The following is a 20,720-nucleotide window of genomic DNA, read 5'->3' as shown; positions in this document are numbered from 1 at the left end:
GAACACTTCCCTGTGATCGATCCCTGCTGCAGGCAGGGGTCTGCAGGGAATATCCCCTACAATGGGGACAGGACCTTGGCTGAGTCGCTCATGGAGGTATTGGCTGTATGTCACAAACTCCTTGCAGGGATTAGACCTTAAAGTGTAATGCGGCCTCAAGTTGCTTCAATCTCCTCACTCAGTTTAGTTGAGTTGGGTTTGGTAAATCCAGTGGAGGAGAAGAGGCATAGGAAGCAGCTGATAGTGGATCCCCCCATAAAAAACAAAAAACACAACTAACAATAATGTTAATATATAAGCTCCAAAAAGCATGAACCTAAAGATTCACACAAAGATTAGATTGCATGCATTCATTAATAGCAGATTTGCCCCAGCAATTTACCTTTGTACAAGGAAAATTTGAGCTGCATGGAGAAGGCAGAGGGAGAGACTTACAACCTGATGTTACTAGGAAAGGGGTTTCACACTGCTGGACATGCAGGACAACACAAGACATAGGCAGAGAATAAGATGGGCTCAGAACTGTTCAGTATAGTCAGTGTTGCAGTACTGAGTCATGAGAATTCCTGTCCATGGGAGTCCATGGTTGGCCAAAATGCTAGAGAGTTTTAACTTCCATTTACCACTGGATGCCCTCCCACTCTGTCAGGACATCTGCAATGCAAAGGAGTGCCATCTTCAGTTCTTTCTTGACCAATGTAGAATGTCATCAGTTTTTCATTTGTCCACTGGTTGGGCCTGAACACCAGAGATCAGTGGGATAAAGCAAAGTGCTCTACTGGGGAACATTCTTTATATAGATTATTTTGTAATTATTATGAGAGCTGATATCGGTGAAATTTAGTAATTGCACCTCATGTAGTAAGCAAATTCAACACAGGGACTTCCACTCCTGCTAGCTGTTTTGTTTAGAGCCAGAACGTGACATTCCTAGCTGTCAGTTTTGTAATTTGTTCAATAAAAGGGCTCCTAGATGTTGGTCTGATGCCCTTCAGCAATACCAGTCTGACGATTCTGTGTGGCCTAGGCTCACCAAGTCATACATGGTCTCCAGGCTGACATCCTTAAAAAAATGCAAAGAGAAGCATCTGAAGGAAAAGGAGGTTAGAGACACTGATAACAGACTAGTGGAGACCAACTCACCACCTCAGCTAGGGATTGTTGATCCAAACAGCCACTTTGTCGCACTATCCGCATCCCTGCAAGCCAGAAAAAAGTGAGCATAGGTCAGGTCTGTGGCTGCTGTGCACGTGGGAGTACAGAGGCATGTGACCCCTGCAAAAAAGGCTTTTGGATATATGTTTACTGAATGTGCCATTTTCAGTGAAATGGGTTTTTGTGTTTTGTGGCTTGCATCAAATGAATTTTTAATGAAATGAACCATGATCACACTCACAGTTTTCCACAAATGTTTGGTACCTATCATTGCCTTTTATAGGACCAGTTGGGTCCAGTTCTACCTTCATCGTGGAAAAATTGCACCAGTGTCTGGCTACTCAGGTGAATTTCCTGGGAACTGTGCTGAACTCTGTTTAACAGAGAACCTTTCTAAGGATAAGATCTGCAAGTTCACCTCTTCCTTCCAAAGGATATGCAGCTTGGAGGTCATTTCAGCCAGGGAATTTTTCAGGCTTTTGGGACATATAGCATTCTTGTATTTTAGTAGCTCCCCTGGCAAAACTGCACATGAGAAAGTTACAGTGCACCTAATAAACTCAATGGCCCAGTATTTGCAACCTTGACACACTTCTATCATCTTTCCTACCCTTCTTAAAAAAGTAGAGATCTTCTGTTGTAAACAAACCATTAACAAAAAAAAAAAAAAAAGCAACAACCTTCTAAACTCAGGAGGTCTCACAAGTCCTGACCTGATCCAGTTCAGATCTTGCATGGTGCCTCACTTAACAAACATAAGAATGCAAGGAACTTAGGACAACGGCATGGCAAGACAACACATGAGTGTAAAATAAATAAAGGCTGTAATTTTGGTCATCAAAACCTTCAAAGACCCTGAAAAATTCTGACAGACAACACCACGGTCATGTGGTACTTAAGCAGGGAGGAATCTACTCTTACCTCCTGTGCAGGCTAGCCTTTGAGCTCTGAGACCTAGCTCTGGAGCTGCAGCTGATTCAGATTGCCTCTTACATTCATGGACAACAGAACCTTCTGGCAGATAACCTGAGCAGGACCCTCCCAAAGCTAAATGAGTAAATGTTGAGATTTTTCTTAACCTAACACACCTGTGAGTTATGCAAGAAGTGGACCTTTTTGTGTCCACCTAAGCCAGTCAGTTGAGAAAATTCTGAACTAGAATCCCCAGGAGGTTGCCATGGAAGACAGACACCTTCCCCTTCTCCTGGACAGGACTCTTTCTCTCTGCCTTCCCTCCACTACCCTTATCCCCAGGGTACTTCATGAATTCTGGGAGGATGGGCCAGTAATGACCATTATTGTGCTTCACTGGCCCAGACAGAGCTGGTTGTCCCCACTGTTAGCCCTCGGTAGGGCAAAATCAAGCCTTTGCTACTGTATATGGATCTTCAGTCAAAAAGCAAATAATATGTCATGTACCAAATCTCCAAACACTGAATCTCACAGGCATCTGTTTTCAGAAGACATAGTCTTTATTCTAGGAGAATACATAAAACCACATACCAGGAAGCCATACCTTCCTAAGTGGAAAAAGTTTTCTATCTGGTGCCAGTCAAAGGATTATTCCAAAGTCACTGAGCTTGTCTCAAGTTCTGGACTATATATCTCCATTTAAGGAAGGTTCATTTTATTCTTCCCTTAAAGTACCTGCCTCTGCCATTTCTTCATGTCTGCTTATCCATATACCCCTCCTGCCTACTTCTACCCATATGTAAAGCAATTTTTCTAGGGAATTTTGCACCTCAGGTCTCTGATAAAGCTCCACCATACTTGTCTGGGACCTAAATTTTGTCTTAGAAAAGCTCACCTTACCTCCCTTTGAGCCAGCAGCCTCTACTGCTAAAAAATGGTTGCATAGAAAGCTACACTGTTCTTGGCCTTGACTTCAGCTAGGCATATTTCTCAAAAAGCCCTCATGTGTAAGGAACCTTTTCTAATATTCCATAAAGACAGGGTCATTCTCAGGACCAACCCTTCCTTTAAGCCCAAAATAATATCAGAGCCTCCCTCAGTCTTGCTGTTCAACTAACAACTTTCTTCCCAAATTCACAAATAAAGGGGGACAATATTTTCCATGTCTTATACTTCTGCAGGCAATTAAGGTTCCAACTGCTAGTTTTCTTTGCAGAGAATAAAGAAGGGAGGCAAGCAGATAAGCAGACCATCACTAAATGGATTGTCCAATACCCTGATGATACGACTCTAATCTGCTCTGCACCCAAAAATCATCTTCTACAAAGAAAAGCCCGAGAATCCTTCACTGAGATAGAGAACTGGCTAAGCAAATACCAGCTGATACTAAACCCCAAAAAAACACACCTAATGCTATTCCACCCAACAAAGCCCAATGGCACTACCTTCTCCATTCTCTCAGCCAACAACACCCTCATCACCCTAGTAACAGAGGCCAAACCATTAGAAGTTACAATCGACCAACAACTTAAGTAAAATAAACACATATCCCAAACTATCTCTAAAGTCCACAAAAAGCTAGGATGCCTGTATCACAGAAAACAGTTCCTAACCTACAAGTCTAGAACTGCCATAGCTAGAACTCATCTTTTATCAACATTACTTTATGCTTCCCCAGTTCTAACAAATCTTAATAAAACTGACCTGAACAAACTATCCACATTACAATAAGATAGCTAGGTTTGCAGCCAATGCTAAATCACACTTCCACCACTGCCAATCCCTACATAAACTACACTGGTTAGAATTTCCAAACTTACTAAGCTACCACCAACTCAAAAATAGCTCATCAAGTCCTATACCATTCTGATAAAACCCCTGCCCTAACTGGCATTCTAAACGTCTACAACTCCAACAGGGAACTATGATCCAGTAACAAAGCCCTGATTGAAGTTAATCCATGTAAGAACAGCTCTGCAGAATCTCTATTCTCCCATGTGGTTGCAAAAACATGAAATACCCTGCCCCCTGACCTCAGGTTACAAAATTGCACATCCACATCCAAAGACCTCATTAAATCATACCTTTACACCAACCCCCTATGCAACTTCAATGATCCCCCCTGAACCCTTGCCTCACTGTAGGCAGGTAACACACTGCGGCCTCTGATGCATGCTGTTCGCTGCCATTTTGCTCCACCTAAGTGCATTGTATCTTTTGTAAATATTGCAAATATGTGCTTACTCTAAAAACCCTATGTACATATGTTGTACTTAGGCTTACACCACTATAAGATCTGTGGTCACATATCTGTACTATGAGCTTGTATTGCTTTTAACTGTTTTGCCTTCTACCATGTTGTCATAAACTCTTCTTATCATTTAAATGGACTTGCCCCTAATTTGTTATTTCTCTTTTGTATGTTACCATCCTACAACATGCTAACCTAACTGTGCTTATCATGTAAAGTATGTAAACATCTTTCTAATGTATTTGCCTCTAATTATCAGCCTTCTTCTTAAAATGTTAGCTTACTATAACATGTTATCCTAACTGTTCTTATTCTCAGTAACCATATATTCACACTGTAACTTCTTAGAGCTTTTCTCCCCAGGACTCAGCTGAAAACAGACATTAGCTGTCCACTCAGATTATCCTGGTAAAACAAATGTTAAATAAATAAAAACAAAATGGATTTCCAATTACATTGTATTGTGCTACTCTCATCATGGGAAACAAGTTCACATCCCTATCAGAGCTCATTCCACTAGGGCTAAAGCAGCCACCACAGCCTTTATTTACTGGTGCTTTGCCAGTCTAATCTATAGGCATCTACGTGGTCCACTGTGCACATCTTTACAACACATTACAGAACCAGAGCTGGTTTGCTTATGCCATCCTGCAAGGCATTATCTCCCCAGCTCCAAACTCTAGTCAGCATATCTATATTACAAAAACAAAAATCCCAAAACATGAACAACCTAAAGGTCAAAAATGCAGAACCTCGAACATGCTATTTTGGATATATATATATATATATATATATATATATATATATATATATATATATATATATATATGTATGTATGTATATACCAACTCTATGATCGCACTACAGTGAGGAAAGGGCAAATATTCCAATACTCACTGTACCATGATCTCACAAAAAGCAGATTGAGCTCCAGCATTTACGACCTTTAGTTCGTTCGCTAATTTAAGCTTTCAGCATGCTAATAGGAACCCTATTCAGCTACCCCCGCAAATATAGTTTTTTCAATCTTCCAAGTGTTAGTACTGTAGCTTATACAGAACATAATACGGTTCTGTCATAATTTACCATAAATGAAGATGTCTGAGTAGATCACTGCTGCAGTATCCTTTCCCTTCCTCCCAACCCTCTTCTTTCATTTCCTTTCTTCTGATAATTGCCTGGGGTTGGGGGTGGGCACTCTCTCCCTAGCCCCTGTTTTCTGGTATGCTCCAATCATGCTAGTCTTAGCCATTCCTTTACCTTAGGGTGGGGCATATGAGCCTACAGGACTTTGGTCCCTGGGAAAACAAAGACTTAACAATGGCACCAGTCAACAACTCCATTGTACTGCCATTGTCCTGACATCAGTCCAGGAGTGTGTCCACCAGCTAAGGGAGGGTAAATTCTGCAGGAAGGAATTTCCAAGACTCAGTATCACAATGGTGATCTACTCAAATATCTACAGTTATGGTATGTTCTGACATAGCTTTATTTTTTAAACAGTGCTTACTTAAATGAGTTATCCCAAGATGCTGCAGTAGTCAGGTTTTATTAATTTATAGAGTGATGTACAAAGTAGAAGTGTTTATTTGTCAGAAGCAGGTAGCAATCCCATGTCATTAATCATGATGCAGTACTGTTACTTCTTGTGTGCAAAGTCTGTAAATTGGGTTCATTATGCATTGGAGCTAGCAGTAATGACTGGTAGGTGTACTCAGTGGCTGTTAGCAATAATGACTAGTAGGTGTGCTCAATGGCTGCAAGCAGTAATGATTGGTAGGTGTGCTCAATGGCTGCTAGCAGTAATGATTGGCAGGTGTACTCAGTGACTGCAAGTAGTAATGACTGGTAAGTGTACTCAAAGACTACATGCAGTAATGATTAGTAGGTGTACTCAATGGCTGCAAGCAGTAATGATTGATATGTGTACTCAATGGCTGTTAGCAGTAATGATTGGTAGGTGTACTCTTTGGCTGCAAGCACAAGCAACCAGAAAAAGCACTCTGAAAATATGGCCAAGATTTGTAACTGAAACAGTATAGCATCGTAGAGCAGTTCAGAGATAAGCTCTACCATTCAGTTTTGAAGCAGAACAGTGGGGAGTAAATGCAGCAGTTTGACAATAGAGTACATACACAGCTGTCTCTGGCAGCAGTGGGTCTGTTAGCAACACAGAAGGTAAGAGTTATAAGGCTGTGTGTGTGTGTGTGTGTGTGTGTGTGTGTGTGTGTGTGTGTGTGTGTGTGTGTGTGTGTGTGTGTGTGTGTGTGTGTATATGTACGCTTGTGTGCATGTGTATGTAATAGCATGACTGTGACTACATTAGGGTGTGTCTGCATGTGTGTGTGGTGTGTGTGCGTGTGTGTGTGTGTGTGTGTGTGTGTGTGTGTGTGTGTGTGTGTGTGTGTGTGTGTGTGTGTGTGTGTATGCACATGTGTAAATGTGCATACTTGGGTGCATGTGTCTGTGGCAGCATGATTGTGAGTTTATCAGGTTTTCTATATGTGTGTATTTCTGCAAGTAAGAGATTGAGCTGGTGTCCGTGTTGTTTTTGTGACTGTGTAGGAGCCTGAGTGACTGTGTATGCCCAAAAAACCTAATGTCTAATACTAATGTCAGACAGTAAAAGAGTTAATGTCAGCAAAGCTTTTAGGTATCAAGTACCCTTCTTCAGTGCTTAATAAACTCCACCATAAAACATGCCACTTATATACATACATCAATTAAATAAATATCACAGCCAATAAAACAATTAATCACAATAAGCTCTTAAAGAGACATATATCACAGATATAAAAATACAAAAATAAAAATACATTATATTCCTAGAATTATGCAATAACATTTCTATACTTAATACTATTTTTACATATATTAAACAACTTTTTGTTTTAACTTTAAAACAGGTTTAATAGAAACCATCTGATTCAGCCCTAGCAGATGTTCAGCTTGTAGATGTAAAATCCATTTTAATTCCATATTTTCCAATATTACATTCATATCACCCCTCCTAAGTGATTTTGTCATTATATCTATAACTCTAAACTTAAAATTATGACCTGCATTTTCAGAAACATGTTTGACCAAATAATTTGTTAATATCTGCCTTCTTATCTCAGAGTTATGCTCAATAATTCTATCTTTTAGGCATCTGGTGGACTTGCCTGCATAAAAACAAGAACATCTTATACAGGTTGCCAAATATATGATGCTACAAGTATTACATGTAGCTGAACAATTAAATGTGAAAGATTTGTTACTATTAGGATTAACAAAAATATTATTAGTCTCAATAAATGCACAACTACGACAGGAAAAGCAAAATTAGGAGGAAAAAGGTGTTAGTTTTGTTTGTGTTGCCTGTTCATTCAGAACGGTATACAGTTAGTGTACACTTAGTGCAGGCATTATTGAATCCCAGGGAAGGTTTATTTACCCATTTATTTTCATCTACTGAATAATTAAAAAGACCAGCTAGATATAAAAGCTGGTATATACATGTGGAATTGCTGATCTTTCCCGTTTGTGTTTTGCAGTTCATTGCTGAATTAAGGCAAGTGCTTCTGAGCTTAGAGCAAACAGCTGGGGTTGGGAGAGTGGGAAGTGAGTAAATGAACAGCATTATTTGCTTTCTGATGCCATATTTTGTATGTATTTTAAGAATGATGTGTGCCTGCTGTTCATAGGTTCATAAGTGATTATGAGGCTAACTACCTCAGGGGCCTTAGCCATACTTCTATATCTGAAAAGGTTTGATACCCTAGGGTTGTTTTAAGGGGTATAGATAGTCTTGGGCATGAGCAGTCAAGCATTTATAGGCAGTCTTTCTCTAATAGACCCACAGGTGCCAGGTCAGAGATAAATTTCCAGTTCCCCATCCACTGGTACAAATTGCACTTGAATTGGGTTAGGGAAGATGTGCGCTTCACATGGGTGGAAAGCCTGTTCCAGAGAAGAGGTAGTCTCTGAGATACATACCTGTTACTGATCACAGAGGCTGTCTCCTTGATCTGTCATGCCAATCACTGCACTTTTTTTAGAGGACAGTAGAGGTGTTTACAGGCTAGAGAAGAATTTCAACAGTCTTTGGTTGCAAAATAAAGGAAATGTCTACGTAGCCTATTCAGCTGATCTTAGGTTAAACAATAAACAAATCCACAGATATTTACATTTCTCAAAATGTGTCGTAATGACAAAGAAATTCAGCAATGAGGAGCTCTACTGAACATTTCTGCATCTATCATGCCTGGATCGTAACCTGAGTAGAGCACACTAAGTAAATTATTTTTATGTAGATGCATTGTTTGCATGACTCAGCTTAGTCCAGATCTGTGTATTTGTCAATGTCACCTGTATAATTTCATAAAATACACACAACATTTTGCATGCAGCTGTAGATACGACTCTGCGTTAGTGCAACTTTACCCATTTAAGACAGACAACTATGTTCATCATAGCCACATTGCCATGTATTTGAAAAAAAGATGTCAGGAAATTCACTCTAAGAACAAAAGTCTGAAAGGTAAATTTCTTGACATCATTTCAAGAACATATAACAAACAGTGGTGATTGCAGACTCTGTCATAATTTTTCATAACACATGGGGAGTTTTAGCTGCTCCTATGTGAAAGCATCAGTTTAAAAAAAGTAAAATAATGTCTTTTAAAGCTGCTGATGATAAAATTTGTATTTCACTTCTGACTGCCATTTCTGTAGCAGTGGGTGGTGTTTTTCAGCTTCTAAAGTTGCTAGTTCTTTCTGATGCATTTACCTGCTGACTAATATTAGAGTGACTTTGTATGGTTCACATTCTTTTTAACGTGGTTCCTGTGTAAGAACTTGTCTATAACAAGATTTTCTTTCATTTTCTAAACTTAATCAGACTGTACCATTTATTTTTATTTTTTTAAAGAACTCTAGAGCAATAACTGTACTTCCTCTCCATATGCTTTTTTCATGCCTTCCTTCCTAGTACTGAAAACTGAATTTTACAAATAATGGTCACTATAAAAGTGAATTGTTATTCACATTTTAGGTATGCAGCCAAGGCGAGTGTCTGGACATAGAAACAGTCTACAGGTCTACAAACTGTTCTGCCAAATGCCCAGGACATGCTGTAAGTGGTTACTGAATTCTTTACTGACACTTTGTTTTACGATTTTTCACAGCAATATAGGGCTAGCATTTTCTGCACAATGTTGTACATCTTCTATTCTCCATTTTCATTATTTGCCTTTTGTATTTACTACTGGCATTAACATGAAAAGAAACAGTTTATATTTGCCATATTCAGTGCTTTCTTTTGGATCTTCTGATTGAAATGCTAATACAGTGTGAGTTTGCAGCAGTAAAATTCCAGTCCATAATATTATTGACCACAATATAAAGAAATTCAAATAAATATATATTGCTATGCAGTCACCTACCCAGAATCAGAACGTGGCCAAATGGGGCCTTAGGCAAGGTAATGGACCAAGGCCTCCTCCAAACATCCCTGCCCAGCAGCCAATCCAGTGTCCCATTACTTGCCCCTCTCTCTCCCCAGTTACCATATAAAATACTGTTCAAACCTTTCAGTCTGCATGTTATTTTCTTCTTTACTCCTACAGTGATTAGTCATTTGGACTTAATTTAAACTTTTATTTCAAATTTTGTAGCACAAACATTGATAGCCATTTCCTAAGCAAAACAATACAGTCTCATAATGAAAACAGACTTTGCATGAGCAACAGTAAACGTCTCTGCCCTTAAGACTCATATTCATTAAAACTGCATTAAAGCTCACATCCATAGAAAAATGCATCTGGCCAATGTGGCAGATTAAATGTACTTTTGGGCTGTTTTCAAACCATGGGCCGACTCCACACAGTTTTAGGGCCATGCATAAATTCATGTGTTCTTTGATTCATCTTTCTTATTGTATTAAATTACATTCTTTGTTTAATAAATCACCACTTGCTAGAGTGTGTTTTAAACTTGCAGTTTTGAACATAGGTTCATAGCTTGGTACTAGGCTATCGGCCCTAGGGCCTATACAAGCTTAGCCATAACAATTCCCTGGCTATTTCTTCTTACACTATTTACTTCCCTGGACCCCTGTCTAGCAGGGCGACTGACGTGATTCCCGGGGTGAATTTCCTTTCTCACATCCAATCATCAAGGTTCCTTTTGAAGAGGGTCAAAGAGGAGCTGTGCTTGACATGTTTGGGTAATCTATTCCAGAGTCTGGGGAGTCTCTGGGTCAGAAACCTATCCCTCCAGCATGTTTTGTTTATTGTGATGACAAGGTTTAGATCCCTGGAGCGTGTGGCTTTGAGGGATTGGGATTTCTTTAAGTGTAGCATGTCCAACAGCTCTGGGTTTGACATGGCCTTGTATGTTAAGCAGAGATCGCCTCAGAGTAGACGATATGTGACAGAGTATAGCTGTAGTTTTTAAAGGCAGTCAGCATAGGGCATATGCTTTAGGCCTGTGATTCTTTTAGTGAGTTATTTCTGCGTCCTTTCCAGTTATTGCAGATGTCTTGAGAGGTACATACCAAATGGGGCGTTGTATTCTATAATGGGTCTAATGAGGGATGAATACAGTGGGACAATGACTTCCTTTTTTCTGGATGAAAAGCCTTTAGTGATGAGGTGTGCCACATAGAAGGATTTCCTGACTGTTGTGGCGATGTGGTTATTGAAGGTGAGGCCACTGTCCACCTGTGTCCCTAAGTCCCTTATCACACTTTCGGTGTTTAGTTTACTGCCACATATGTGGTAATTCATGGGTAAATGTTTTTTCCCAAAGGGGATAACTACACATTTCTTGGCACTGAGCTTGAGCCCATGGCTCTGGCACCAAGCATCTGTTTCTGTAAGGTGCTTTTATAGAGTATCCACATCATTTGGGGATTCAATAATGGCTCCCAGTTTGCAGTTATCTGCGAACTTTGTTAGCCAGAGTCCCTTAGTGTTGGCCTGCACTTCAGAGAAGTAGACGTCAAACAAGAGAGGTCCCAGGACTGAACCCAAAGGTACTCCATCTTGTCACTTGTCTGGAGCTGGATTTGGAGTCAACTACTTTTACAGTGTGGGTTTTGTCAGTAAGCCAGTTGGCAACCCATCGAGTGATGTAGGGATTAATACCCAGCTTAATAAGTTTATCTATGATTCCAGAGTAGGGGATGGTGTCAAAGGCTTTGGCAAGGTCCAGATAGGCTGTGTGGACTGACTCAACCTCGTCCACGGGTCTGCTATTTGCTGTTTTATTTTAGGGTCTGGATAATGATTCAAAGAAGTCAATCAGGTTCAGGAGACAAGATCGGCCCTTCACAAATCCAAACTGGGTGGGGTCCAGTGTTTGAAGGTTGCCAATGTCTTTGTTTATAAGTTCCATGAAAATACATTCCATGGCCTTGCAGATCAGGCTCTTCAGACTGGTGGGGCGGTAGTTCCTGGGATTCAAGGTGGATCCCACCTTGTGGAGTGGGATAACTGTAGCTGTGCACCACTCAGTGGGCACGAAGCCTGAGGTGAGGGTATGATTAAACATGACACTTAGGTGAGGTGCCAGTTCATTTTGTAGTTCATGTAGTACACAGCCCGGGATGTCATCTGGTCCCATGGATGCTGTATTCTTAGCTTTGGAGAGTGCGTTTTTTACCTGTGTGGCTGTTATTACCGGAATTTAGCAATCTTCCGGTATTGAGATGACCCATTTAGAGGGTGAGAGGGGTGTGAAGTTGGCACTGAATCTATCTGCCAGGATATTGGCAATATCCTTGGGATCAGTATATTTAATGCCATTCTGTTGTAGCTCAGAGCAGATCTGAGCATTGCCATTTAGATTCTTGACATAACTATAGAATGCCTTGTGGTTGTCTTTGGAATCTTTGGCAATTTTATTTTTGTAAGTAGCTTTGGAGGATTTTATGAGGGATCTCAGCTTCTTACTGAGGCTGGTAAGGGAGGTTTTTGTATCCTGGGATTTTCCTCTCTTCTGCAACAGTTTCTTCCTTTTGTTGTAAAGTTTGTTTATGGCATGGGATCACCAGATTGGCTTCCTTTTTTTGGAGGAGAGCATCTTGGTTCTATTTGTGATGGCACATTTCATGTATGAGTGGATGTGCTTGTACAGTGCCTTAATGTAGGACCCAGCAGACGAACTTTCAGTTCCCGTCTACATGGGTGTCATGAAGTTTGTAACTTCTGACTTGAGTAGCATGAAGTTGGCTTTGGAGAAGTTCTTTATGGAGGTTTCCTTACTGGGGGGGGTGGGGGTGGGATGTTGATGTTAAGGGTGATTAGCTTATGGTCTGACCTGACCAACGAGGGGGTGACCATAGGTGTGGAGCATTGATTTCCCATGTTGGTAATGACCAGGCCTAGGATATTGGAGCCCCTGTTGGGACTAGGGATTAGTTGATCCAGGGCATTGGAATTTATGAATTTCAAGAACCGTTGGGCAAAGGTGTTGGTACATAAGTAATTTTCCCAGTTAATGGCAGGGTAGTTGAAATCACCCAGTATTAGGGTGTTTGGTTGTATATTAATATTTTCCAGTATGTTTAGAAAGGTGTAGTGAGAATCTTGGGGCATGGTGAGGGATCTGTAGCAAGCTACAATTTGGATTGCAGTCTTACCTAGTGCTAGTTGCACCTGGAGAATTTCAGACGCATTGTGGTGGGCAACTAACCTGGTGGTGTGAATATCCTTGGTGAATATGGACACTCCTCTACCTTTAGTGTTTCAATCCTGGCTTGGTATCCGAAAAGTGTGGTAAGAGTTGTAGCCTGGTATTGCAGGGGTGCTCTCTGGAGCCTTGAACCAGGTCTCGGTTACTGCACATATATCTATGTTTTCCATTTTTAGGAGTGCCTCGAGAGAGTGCATTTTGAGGTTTAGACTTCTAGTATTGAGTAGCATTACCTTCAGATTTTGCATGCTTGTACCTGTTATGGTGCTGGTTTTGTCCTTTGAACTTTGCCAAAAAAGGCACAATAGGGGTGACAAAAGCCTTAGCCAGTAACCTGAATCCCAGGGGCGATAGGTGCAGACCATTTCTGGCAAAGCATCGTGGTCCGTCGATCATGTCATCCCAGGCAGACAGATACTGGATCCCCTTTGAATAATACCAGAAGCTTAGCCAATTGTTGAAGTCAATCATTTTGTCCTTATATTATGGTATCCTTCTGGGCGAAGGCAGGATGCTACTCAGGGCTAAGATCATACCTGCCTGGGCCACATGATCCGAGAGCTCTTCCATGTCTCTTTTCATGTAGTCCAAGGAGGTACATCTCAAGTCATTTCACTCCAACATGGATAATGACAGAGTCATATTTGTACTTGTTGTGGAGTAACTTGAGTGCATGAGTTATGTGGCAGATCCTGGCACCCGACAGGCAGCTCACTGTAATTTTCTCCTTGTTCAGCCTGGTGAGTGGAACATCAGTGTGCCTGACTATAGAGTCACCTATGACTAAAGTGTTAGGTACGTTGTCTTGCCTTAGGGGCTGTTGCTGGGTGGCACACTGGTGTTCTGAGCTATATGACACTTTGGTTGTGATTGGCGTTTGTTTGCGTTTCAGCTTTAGAGGTCCTTGTTGCTTGTGCAGGTTACAGTTAAGGGCCTCTGCATATGTGGATTTAGTGCTGCTATGTGTGGGTGTTGGTGGTGTGAGTTTAGAAGGGCTGTGTGTTGCTTGAGGTGTAGTGCGGGTGTTAACCTTCTCGTCTTAACTGTCTAGCACAATCTTGGGTGGAGAGAGCATTTTTCAGGTATGCAGTGAAAGAAAGCATATGAACCAATAATGAAATACCCATTTCAGAACATTCAACTATAAAAGTCCATTCAAACTGCTGCCATTATAATCCACCAGTAACAGTCAATATGCATAATCTCTGCTGAAGTAAAAGACATTTGAGTAATTCCACATTAAAGAGAACTGTAAGCATTTCACTGCTTCATCTACATATTCAATGCCTCAGTGCCTGCTGCCCTCAAAGACTAAAAATTGTCTAGGCCACTCAAAAAAAAATGCTGGTGATAGGTGAGACACACACACACACACACACACACACACACACACACACACACACACACACACACACACACACACACACACACACACACACAAATATCACCTTGCTGCACTCTGTCTTTTAGCTTGCTCACTCTGGCTGGCTATCAATTATATGTCATTTACAGTCTCCCCTCTGCTGTTTGCTGGATAAAGCAAGTCTTCCATGGTGCTGGCTTAGGCTGTGATCTAACATTTATATATCTTACACCTTCCATATCGCTGAGGTTTCTGGGGCTTGCTCTCTTTCTTTTTTTTTTAAATAAGTCTTCTGTGAGGTCCTAAATCTCTCTTGTGTCATACAGAAAGTCTCCTGTGAGGTCCTAAAGCCCTTCAAGTTTTACAAATATCTTTGGACTTTTTTTAATTTACAGATTATTTTTATTTTTTATCACCCCGCCCACCCCCAAGCCAGTAAGGGCCCTTGGCAACTGCCTAGGTCACCTAGTGCTGGATTAGCCACTGCTTCTACCTCAGCAAAAAATATAACAGGCATTTATTACAGAAACAAAGTGCTCAGGAATAAGTATATAGCTATATTGCAGAGTTTTATATATCCTAGACAAAGTGCACATGTACATGTATATTAGAACTTTAGATATTTTTACCACAGACAACTAGTTTGCTTGCATATACATGTTCATTATTTATAAAATAATGGCATTTAGTTTTATCTATACTGGCTGGAATGCTACATATTATAAATATAACATTTCATGTATAGAAGTGTGTATGTGTGTGCACACGCATGCATGCGTGTGTTTCCATAATTATCATTCTTATGCTAATTAAGAAGGTGCACTGAAATGCATTGCTCTTACTTTGACTGGATGTACTATCAAACAATAAATACTCAGCACATCTTGTAAGTGTTTTCCCAGTCATATGGAAGTTTCTGCACTACTTAACTTACTTTTGTTTTTCACCACAAGTCTTTTATATTATTAAAGAATGATGTTTTCACATTTCTGATCATACTTTCTGTGTGACTGCAAATGATAAATGATATTATATACACAGTAAAACAGGATTTCAGAGGTTTACTTCCTACATTCTAAAATCTAGTCCACTTTCAGATCAATGCTGTGCTTGTGAGTAGGGTCCTCCTAGGCTGATTATTGACTCAGGATACAATGACTGGTTTACTTTGTTAATAAAATGCATTATAAACAACAATTTGGAGTCTAACAGTGTGCATTTGAAATACAGGTGTGTGACCATGAACTGCAATGTCAGTGTGAGGAAGGCTATGAACCACCACACTGTGAAAAATATCTCTCACAAGGTAAGATAGCCTAATCCTGAACTACTGTGCTACTGTGCTAAATTATTTCACACACTTATACTATCCATGTTTACCTTGTATCCCCAGTTTTTAACAGTAAGGTCATGTAATGGAAGAAATACTGAGTTAAAGAGGTACAGTCTGCATTGTGTTCATTGGTCCTTTATATACTCCACTTAGGAATCTGACATGAAGTTCCACAAACAGGAACATTTTAATATATTCCACTTAGGGATCTGACATGAAGTAACACAAACAGAAACATTTTAATATACTCCATTTACGGATCTGATATGAAATTCCACAAACAGAAACATTTCAGAAGACTTCAGATGACACTAGTGAAAAAGCAGTGTAGCCCCTTTTTTATCTGGGTACTTGTTCATCTACCTGAATGTTTACACATGCTACTATTTAATTTTCTTCCCCCAAGTCACCATCAGGGATGCTGTTAACCTTCTGAATAAAATCACTTTTTTATATTTATTGTGAAGGTTGAGTGATGTACTATCTTGTCAATGTTACTTTTTCCTTTAAATTGGAGTATTTAAGCGTGATAAACATTGCCCTTTAACCTGGGGGACATCTCCAGACTCAGTGGACCCTAATCTTATTCACATTTTGGGAACTCTCATTCCTTACTTAACTTACAGGTAGAAATGATTCATGGTTTCTTACAGGTCCTTCATTATCACGTAGCTGTAGATGTGGTCTAAGCAGAGGTATAATGCAATATCAGTTCTGTGTCATAATTCTGTTTTCCTTGTGGAAGACTTTGTCCCTGACACCCCATCTTTCTTTGCCCCCTAAGCTAACACAGACAGCAAGTGTTTCAGTTAACTAAAATGCACTCTGAGCTCCTAGTTATCAATGAACCACAGTTCTCTGTGCCATGATCCCACTGAGTCAGACCTGTTTTTAGATTTCTGTTTGCCATTTGAGTGCTAGATAGTGAGGCAGAGACAGCCTGTGCACTACCAGACAGTGTTATACAACTGAAACCAATTAAACACCTGAACAATGCATCTATGCTTTGGGAGAGTATCAACTTTTCTAGTAATAATTCAGATTATATTACAGAACAGGAACGGTCACTGACAGAGAGCGAATGGCCTCTCCCGGTGAATAACATAGGTATGCATAAAGACTTATTTCTACTTATGCAGTTTATTTTTACTATATTTCACGCACATGATTGATGAGCACCAAGGTAATAATAATTAAAATTATACCTTGTATCTTGACACTTCTTGTCTGTTATTTGTACACCTGAACAATGTTCACATATATGCATGCATGGATCAAACTGCATTTGTTAAAATGAAACACAGGACAACATATTTTATTGATGAAGCATGTCTGCATGATATTAAGATACATGAACTAACATAAAATGTGTTTCATTAAATACCTATAAAATATTCAGAACAATTCAGTGATGTATATATGTATATCTATATACATTTATGTGAAGTAATGCACTTTGTAGGGTAATGACCTGCAAAGTAGTAATCTGATATACATAATTGATCTGCTATTTTGAGAGATTGGGAGGTTTGAGGAACTTTGTCATCCAAATGAATTATGCAGGTATCTGGTGATGCAGTTCAGTCACCTTGTTGGTGAGCTGTGAAATTATATGAAATGGCTCCACATGTTTTACATGCTGGAAACAAGCAGTGACTCATCAGATTTTACTTGTTAGGTCTTGTCAGGTGACCATGGAGGTGAGAGGCAGAAGCTTGCACTACCTGCTGGAATGTTTGGGACACACAGGGAGCCTCTGTGCAGTGTCTCTAACATACTTAATCTGTAAGTCATGTACAACAGAGACTGTGACAGGGAAAAGGGAATTAAAATGCATTTGGGAGATGCAGCCCCAAATGTTAATGGAACTGTGAATAGCATTAATGCAAAACAAGATCAAGAGTGACCCAAAACATATTCTACATGCAGGTTTCTATAAGGTGAATGACACTTCCTGTAAATTTGAAATCTACTTCCTTTTAAGGAAAAAGATTTACTTTTTCCATAGTTTGCTAGCCAAACAAGTAGTGCTAATGGGTTACTAGAGCATACTACTGTATTATCACACAACTAACCACTATCAGTATATATGTATGTATATATGATATGTCTATGCTGTTAATCTGTATATATGTATGTATATATGATATGTCTATGCTGTTAATCTGTATATATGTATGTATATATGATATGTCTATGCTGTTAATCTGTATATATGTATGTATATATGATATGTCTATGCTGTTAATTTGTATATATGTATGTATATATGATATGTCTATGCTGTTAATCTGTATATATGTATGTATATATGATATGTCCATGTTGTTAATCTGTATATATGTATGTATATATGATATGTCTATGCTGTTAATCTGTATATATGTATGTATGGGAACACTTCACATAATCGAAGTATTGAAATCTCGATTTGCACATGGTTGAGACCATATGATCGAGATTTTAATAAATCGAATGTGTGTAGTGTTTCGAAATAACACTTTACTTACCTTAATACATTACGTGCACGCAGAGGCAAGTATTGTTGCATGCCTTGTGTGTACGTAATGTTCTTTTTGTTTCGTGGTGTTGGCAGGAAGTAAAGAAATCTCCCGTTTTGCGCTTCCGCATACAGCGCAAGACGGGAGATTTCCCATCTTCCCACTGTAGCGCGATCTTGGAGTTGGTATATTTAAGTAGGGGGGGGTGGGGGGCACAGCCCTCCATAGAGTGCAGGGGGCCCTGCAAAAGCGAAGCTTGTGTTTTTTTTTTTGTTTTAGTGGTTTCCCTTCAGAAGTTCGAGTTTTCGAAACTCGAGCTTTTGGTTTCGGTTATTTGTAGTTCAAGATTTCGGAGATTCGATCTTCTGAAGTGAATCCGTATGTATATATGATATGTCTATGCTGTTAATCTGTATATCTGTATGTATATATGCATACTTCATGTTATTAAACACATTCATTTAAACAGCTATAATACCAGTCCTGAATACTACCTCTGACAGTTTGCACCTGGGGCAGCTAGCCCCTTCACTCTTCCTTATTTCCTATACTGCTCATTTTGTAAAATATAAGTTAATAACCACACCTTTATTAACTAGTTAATGCATAGTTTTCATACTATATAAACTTTCGTTCTCATAGCACATTTAAAGGCAAATATACTTTTTCAAACCCAAAATCCATGTTAACCCCACCCAAACACACACACAGATATGAATACTTGTAGGTGTGATGTATGTATATTTTTTAGCATATACTTCTGTTTGCACATTCAGGTTACATGCATACACACATACAAGCATACATTTTACTTAGGCTTACACTTACTCACACACATATAACAGGAATGTAATCAACATTTAGATATACTGAAAAATGTATTGCTTGACACAGAGTAATGAGAATACATATACATATAAATATAGGTCACTGATAAATTTTCCAAATGCCATATTCTTTATTTACTGTAATATTCCACTTTGAAAAGTATGTTAATATTTTTAGGGCACATATTTGGATAATATGCATTTAGATACATTATTATGATTAAAAAAAGTTTGGCTAAGAAATAGTGTTTAAAATGGTCTTATAAACAAATCAAACACTTGCTTTCATGTGAAGAGTCCAAACAGGATACTGAATGTGTTTTAGATGTGTATTAGATTTTCATGACAACATATGTTTGATATTTTTTCATCAAAATATATTTGAAATAATGGGTAGGATTTTATGTAAAATCGCAACACTGCTTTGTGCCTCTGTATTTTAGCCCAGAAATGTTCTAGTCTTTGCAAATGAAGGAAAGCACAAAAAACAAAAAAAAAACAAAAATGGAATGTTGATATAACAAGTAGATACAGGATCACTTAAAGAACCCCGGACTCAAGATGTAAAAACCAAAACAAGGCCGCATTTAGCAAAAAGGAATCCATCGATTATCAGTTTCAAGGTTTCTTGCAAAACTGAATGTTTTAAACTGATATATAAGGGAACTTTAAGGACAACGTCTGAAGCCTCCAAACTATACGAAAAATCAACAGAACATTATATCATACCCAAGAAACATCAATATGCAACATATTATCATCTCAAAAAAATAAAACCAAATGTTTTTTTTCAGGAGACAGGCCCCATCCACCCCCTTATGTGGGGCTAAGTCCAGCACAACCCCCAAATGAATGTATACCAACTCCATGATCACACAAGCATGAAGAAGGGTGAATTCTCCTTAAAGAAGAAAGTCAGTACCAGCACACATTCAGAAACAGCACAAAAAGGCATCCTAAAACCCAAACATAGCTCAACAGTAGTAACATCCTCATGCATTATAAGAATATAAACATAGCCTAAACCAAAACCATAAATAAAATAGAAAGCACCCTACCAACTGACCATAACAGACTCCACAATATTAAAATTCAAATTTAGACTCATTTTGCATCAGTTGCACTTAACATTTTGTATATACACAAGTTGATGTATCTACCTGCACACTTTTACATTTACCGTTTGGTCATATACAGCGCACTTATGGGGGGCTGACTTGTTTTGCGAGCACCAAAGGCCAATGAAGATCTCTGTCACTAACTAACAAGTGGGCTGTGTGCCAATAGTACAACTTCTGGGACAGTGGGTCTATATTAGATCACCAAATGCTTAGGTAAGTGAACAGTGATTAATTGACCCCATGTAAGCGAAAGCTTGCAAAACCAAACTGTCAGAACAGCAATTTTTTTCCCTTGGAAAAAAATCGCTGTTCCAACAAAAAAAAAAAAAGCACATTAAAACATGAGATTAAGTGGGGGGGGGTTGCCCCCTCACACCCCCTGACGTGGGGAGCTGTGCCCCCCACACACCCCTACTTATATATACCAACTCCGAGACCGTACTACAGTGCCAAAAATGGCAAAGTACCGAAGCGGCCAAGCAAATTCTTTCCCAGGGAAAGAATTAGCTTACATGCCACTTTGATATTTTGCAGTTTCGGTTTTGTCAGTTCAGCCAAGACGCATTCGAAAACATGTT

At 39.3% G+C, this 20,720-nt stretch overlaps 1 protein-coding gene across 3 annotated transcripts in view; it reads left to right on the top strand.

Annotated features, from left to right (window-relative positions):
* LOC122811336 (zinc metalloproteinase-disintegrin-like batroxstatin-1) overlaps window positions 1-20,720 on the top strand; it is a 301,349-nt gene that overhangs the window by 173,673 nt on the left and 106,956 nt on the right. For all 3 annotated transcript variants that reach the window (XM_044083108.1, XM_044083107.1, XR_006366236.1), the window contains exons 12-13: window positions 9,354-9,434; window positions 15,591-15,666. In XM_044083108.1, coding sequence (XP_043939043.1) covers window positions 9,354-9,434; window positions 15,591-15,666 — 157 coding nt within the window. The remainder of the gene's footprint in view (window positions 1-9,353; window positions 9,435-15,590; window positions 15,667-20,720) is intronic.

The sequence above is a fragment of the Protopterus annectens genome, chromosome 9.part0 (genome assembly GCF_019279795.1).
Source record: "Protopterus annectens isolate FY-2018-M chromosome 9.part0, PAN1.0, whole genome shotgun sequence".
In the NCBI taxonomy this organism is placed as follows: domain Eukaryota; kingdom Metazoa; phylum Chordata; order Ceratodontiformes; family Protopteridae; genus Protopterus; species Protopterus annectens.
The sequence above is the reverse complement of the archived record's forward strand: the minus strand, read 5'-3'. Positions and strand labels throughout refer to the sequence as shown.